At 45.9% G+C, this 5967-nt stretch overlaps 1 protein-coding gene across 3 annotated transcripts in view; it reads left to right on the top strand.

The window, feature by feature from the left end:
* Nucleotides 1–5967, top strand: part of Zdhhc14 (zinc finger DHHC-type containing 14) — a 373515-nt gene that overhangs the window by 239597 nt on the left and 127951 nt on the right. For all 3 annotated transcript variants that reach the window (XM_023712172.1, XM_004628504.3, XM_023712171.1), the window contains exon 3: nucleotides 421–579. In XM_023712172.1, the coding sequence (XP_023567940.1) occupies nucleotides 421–579 (159 nt within the window). The remainder of the gene's footprint in view (nucleotides 1–420; nucleotides 580–5967) is intronic.

Below are 5967 nucleotides of genomic sequence, written 5' to 3' on the forward strand. Positions count from 1 at the left end.
GCCCTTGGTGTTTCCTGTGCCCATACTCATGAGGGAGAGAAGAAGCAGGTGGGGCTTCACTGAGTCCTCCGCAGGGGAGTAAGGTCACACGTGTTCATAGGCCAGTGGCCAGAGCAGTCACCTGGGCCCTGCCTTCATTCACATATGTAGATGCAGTCCCTGCTGCCCTGCAGTTACACAACAATATAGTACAATACAGAGTGCTGGTTGGCAGCATGCATGCAGGGGACAGCCCATGTGGGACAGCCAGCCTGCAGTGGCATCCATGTAGCACATCAAGGGTCAGATGGGCTCGCAGACAGTTGTGCTGGCTCTACTAGGAGAGCAGACTCCAGGCAGACAGGGCCCATGGGGATGGCCACGGGGCCACAAAGCAGGGGCCACAATCTAAAGGGCATGTGCTCTCTTTCTCCTCTCCAGATATCGCAAATGGCACTAGTTCAGGGGGGTACCGCCCGCCTCCCAGAACCAAAGAAGTCATCATCAATGGCCAGACAGTGAAACTTAAGTACTGTTTCACCTGCAAGATTTTCCGGCCTCCTCGCGCCTCCCACTGCAGCCTGTGTGATAACTGCGTAGGTGAGTAGGGTCTCAGCCCTGGAGGGTGGGTAGTGGAGTTGCTCTGATGAAGCTCTGTACTAAGGAGTGAGTGTACTGCTCTTTAATCCTACCAGTTGAAAGACTCCGCAATGGTCAGTGTTTCTATATGTTGGCCTATTGCTACTGATCCCCTCACCAGGCCCAGAGGTACCATTCACTCTCCTAGTTTTTTCATTGTTTACATCCTACACTGTGCTAGGTCTTCTCCTAAGCACCAAGGTGAAGGGTCTTTTTTACTGGGGATGTCAGGTCAGGAGCCATATAAAATAAAACCATATCTCTAGGTCCCTACATTGCCTGAGGTTGACCATCCCCAGGTAAAGCCGTTCTCTTGACTCCTCACCCCTGGAGACATCAGATTCAAAGGTGAGGAAAAGAGGCAGAGACAGAAACCACTTCTGGAGACTAGAGTTAAATCTTTGTTCTTCTCAGAGACCACCAGGCCCCCTGCTCTGTGCTGGCTTTCTCAAGGACAAAGGGAAAATAGGAGATGGCCCAGAGGTCCTCAGGAGTAAGTCTTGGTCTTACTATTGACCCACATGGGACTTCTCTAACTAGTTTGGGTCTCAGAATGCCTGGAATAAGTCAGCAACGCCTTCCTGTTCCTCAGGCCAAGAACCACTGCCATCCATCCTCCCCAGGCTGGAGCTCCTCGCCTGACTTCTGGTGGACGAGAGCAAAGATATTCCTGGCTGAATAAACATGAAGTCCTCGGCTAGCCCAGACTTCAGGGGTTAAGAATATACTTCAGAACAAACCCAGCTTCTCTTAAGCCATCTTACAGATTTCCAACTCTCTCCTTGAGTATGAGAATTTGAAGTTTCAATTCTTCTTGAAAAAAAATAGAGTTTATTGTACTCTGTGGTCTACCAGGTAGACTTTGATTTGCCTTAAATTATTTTAGCCTAACCTTTTAATAATCCATAATTTGGTACAAAGGCTGTGTTTTCCCCAACAATTTTTCTCTTGGTTTCATCAGCTGAGATTGCTTTTAGTTTTTGCCTCCCCAGTGGAACAGCATGGAATTGTGTTCCATCTTTCACATGTAATTGGAGCCTCCAGTTAAAAGTCTAAGACGTGGCATTGCATGGCCTGGTCCCATGCTCACTGTGTCACTTAAACAAGCTACTTAGACTGTCTGTGCCTCAGTTTTCCTGTCTGTACTGTGAGGTTGATAACAATGCTTACCTTGTAGAACAGATGAGAGACTAAAGATGTAAATACCTGAAAATCACTCAAAATAGCATCTGACTTACGGCAAATGACTCCTAATTGTTAACTGCTACAACTGTTACTACTTTTGCTATCTTGATGTCTTTGAGTGGCTTTCTATGGACAGTTCCATTATACACACTAGCCCTCTGCAGGTAGGGGAGCAAAACTCCAGCAGATTCCCCCTGTGGGGCCTAGATTTCTGCATGAACATGTGACAGACTTGGTTTCATTTGGAGCCATTCATAGCAACAGCAGCCTCTGTAGCCAAATCATACCTATCTTGCGGACACTTTTAAGCAGCACAGTGGCCTAAATATCTTCAGGGGAACAATCTGTAGGAATTCTCAAAGCCCTTTCATGGATTATCATTTTGAGCTCCAGGGCTCCCATATGATGAATTAGAATACTTATTTCCACAAACTGGTTTGTTAACTTTGCATACTCACCCCTGCGGACCTAATAAGGAGTTGTTATCTACTAGCCAAAAGTGTTTACTGAGTGCATCCTTTTTTTTATCATTTATAAACATTTTTATCCACTTCTAAACACCCCTGTTTCCACTTACTCACTTGCATTAGCTGATCCCAATCCTCTGTTTCCTTTCTCTAGGCTAAATTCCTAATCATACTACAAAAACCTTTCTTTTCCATATTAGAGTGCCCCATTGTTCAGCATTTCCTCCTGGATGATTGTCAAATGCTTTTGAAAATTTCACACCATTACTTACAATTTGTTCCCACCATAGGTGTATATGTCTATTAAAGAACCCCAATGAATTAGACGTACGAACTCCTTGCCAAAATTATATATACTTTCTCCTCTTGCTGGTGGGCTTCTGCCATAGTAAACCTGTTTAAGGTGCTGCCCTCACATATAAAATACAACAACCATGAATCTAGAATATCCAAGAGTCAGGGGAGGACATTTTGGAGAAAGCAAAGTCACAAGGGCAACCTAGCACCTCTCAAGAAGCATGCTGCTCATGGACTCCCTAAAAACTCACACAATTATTCAGACCTACATAACTTTGGTTTTTCAGTTAATTGCACAACACTTGGGTCTCTGGCCTGACCGATGAGCAGGCCAGCAAATTGGACTTACACATTCAGGAGAATAGTGGAAAGCACATGCCTCCCACAGGGAAGTGTAATTGCAGAGTTTGCTACTAGTTTATTTTTAGAGAGAAATTTTTTACTGAAAGACTGATACACTTTGCAGCAAGGGAAAAGTATAGCAATGTGCTAAAAACCAGTGTTAGAATATGTGGCTTCCCTTCCTGGTAGAAATGGCTTTGGGGTAGCACCTCCCAGACACAATAGATAAATGTTGCTTTGCCTTAGGAGAGGAGAGAAACATATAGCTTCCTAGGTAGCTTGGAAAAGTATCTTTCTTTGTTAAATAAGTTTAAAATTAGAGCCTAGCCACAGGAGCTCTGTATTTTTGAGGAAGGAACTTTGCTGGGAAGGAAACACTGGTACAAACATAGAACCAGTGGGTAGAGTCCCTGATCTTGTCATCAGAATAATCCGGAACCTGTAATTAACCTGAATACTCCAACTGTTTCTACCTCTGTCAGTGGGGGGACCCTAGTGCTACCTGATAGGTGTCTTTTAAGGACTGAGTGACACTATGCCCAATAGAGCACCTGAGGAAGACATAGCAAGCTATATTAGTCCCTTTCCCATCATCGGGATGCAGTCCTAGATACTTGCAATTTAGGGGAGAGATTTGTTTTGACTCAGACCTTCAAAGGGGTCAGCCCATCACAGGCTACAGGACAGCTGCTTGGCCTATAGTGGTCAAGAGCAGAGAGGGGAGGAATCAGGGTTGAGAATCAACCATTGTGGCTCATCCCCTGTGACTTTCCTCCTGTGACCGTGCCCACCTTATAGCAACACATTCAACTATGAACTCATTGGTAGATCAATCCTTCAATCAGTGTAGCACTCCTGTGGTTTAATTACCTTCCAAAAATGCCTGTGAGGGGTCGGAGAGATGGCTCAGTGGAATAAGCACTTCCCTGGCAAGCACAAGGGCCTGAGTTCAATCCCCGGTTCTGCAAGAAAAAAAAAATGCTTGTGAACACTTGATACTTTGGGGCATTTGAGATCTAATCGTTTACACAAACACTAAGTGTGTGTGTGTGTGTGTGTGTGTGTGTGTGTGTGTGTATTTAATGTTCTCATCAGTAAATGCTGGAAATGCTGTTATTGTGCTCCAAATAACTGGTTAAAGTAAGACTCATCCTCACAAAAGCACAGCAACCACCTTGTTCTTGTTGTAGGATTTATTTACTTATTTATTATTTATTTATTGGCGGAACCGGGGATTGAACTCAGGACACTGTGCTTGCCAGGGAAGTGCTTATTCCATTGAGCCATCTCCCCAGCCCCTTGTAGGATTTAGATGGTCTGCAGTAATGGAAGTGGGTATATTCTCTCTGTCTCTCTGCCTTGGTCTCCATTTATCTCAACTTCTGTCTGTCAGCCTCTTTCTCTGAATCCTCCTCTTCTCTACCTCTCCCTAATCGTTTCTGCACATTTGGAACAGTACTTGGGACTGTTTGTTCACCCACGCAAACTTTGAGCTTCTAGGATGTTCTAAACAACCAGCAACTGGGGGCAGGAATCCCTCTGCTCTCTCAGAGCCTCACTTCCTCAGATGGAGCTGAAAGCAAGACATGGGCTTGTGTGGCCCTCTCAGACTGACCACAGACATCCTACAGGCTGAAGCACAGTGTCCTCTCCCTGACCAGATGAGCCCGAGGGCACAGTTTGTCCCTGGCCCAGTGTCAGAATGGCTAGCAGTTTTCACTGGAATCGCTTTGTTTGTTTTTGTATGTTGTTTTGGTTTTTCTTGCAGTATTGGGGCTTTAACCCAAGGCCTTCAAGCTGACCTACATTCCCATTCCTTTTTTATTTTGAGAGAGGTTATCCTTAAGTTGCTAAAGTTGTCCAGGCCGGGCTCAAATTTTGATCTACCTCCCTTCGCCTCCCAGAGTGCTGGGACGAGGGTTTGTGTGCCACCACACCTGGCTTGGAATTAGTATGTTTAATGCAGCCTAAATCTGTATTACAGGTACTTACTTTAATGTAATCACATGCAGTGAACAAATTAATTAGAAGGTATTGGCATACCGGAGTCTGTCTAAATTTGGCAAGACAGAAATGGCTTCTCTGAAGGGCATAGCTGCCTAAGCCCTGGCTGCCTTTGGTGTCCTTTCTGGGTGTGAGGACCTTCCCACACCTGTGCTACCACATGTGGCAGAGGGGCGGGCGGTTGCAGAACAAAGAAGGTAGCACAGGAAGCCTTCGTGTTGCACTGCACCTGGGGATACCTGGGCAGTACCTGGCAGTCCCAGCCTCCCTCACAGGGTACGTCCTGATCTGATGGCTTCTGTACTCCCTGTTTCTTCTAGTCTGGGTGGTAAGAACCTCTAGAACCATAACCCTCTGTAGAGATTCAGTGTCCAATCCCTGCTGGCTTTAGTGGGGGCTTACCACCCTCTTTATTTTTTTTTTATTTTTTTTTAAATTTTATTTATTTGTGTGTGTGTGTGTGTGTGTGTGTGTGTGTGTGTGTGACCAGCTCAGCCCACCAGGGGGCGGGGCTGGCTGGCATGTGGTGCTGGGGGATTGAACCACGGTCCCTGTGCTTTGCTAAGCTTGTTCTAAGTAAGTGCTTTAGACCACTGAGCCATCTCACCAGCCCCACCACCCTCTTTAAAAGTCCCTGCGAGTCTTCTCCTTCCCATCTCGCTCTTTCTGGCTGTACTTTCTCTCCGAGGCCTTGTGTCTCTCAGTGTCCCCTCCCACAGCTCCTTTGTGCCTTGAGTGCTGAGCTTGGACTGCTGACACCAGGTATTGTGCATTCCGTTGTGTCCCACCTCTTCCACTCCTCAGGATCCAGTGTCTACCTCACTGTCATGGCCAACATTAAGGGGTTTGAAAGGGCCAAGACTGGGCATTGCAACTGCCTTCTAATATAGGGTAGCATTCTGGAATTTCTGCTGAACTAGTTGGGGCTGACAAGAGAACTAATAATTTCTCATAGAAGCTGGGGAGGTAGCTCAGTGGAATAAGTGCTTGCTTGCCTGGCAAGTGCAAGGTCCTTAGTTCAATCCCTAGTACCACAATAATAATAATAATAATA

Source organism: Octodon degus, unplaced genomic scaffold, assembly GCF_000260255.1.
Source record: "Octodon degus isolate 3935 unplaced genomic scaffold, OctDeg1.0 scaffold00024, whole genome shotgun sequence".
In the NCBI taxonomy this organism is placed as follows: Eukaryota; Metazoa; Chordata; class Mammalia; order Rodentia; family Octodontidae; genus Octodon; species Octodon degus.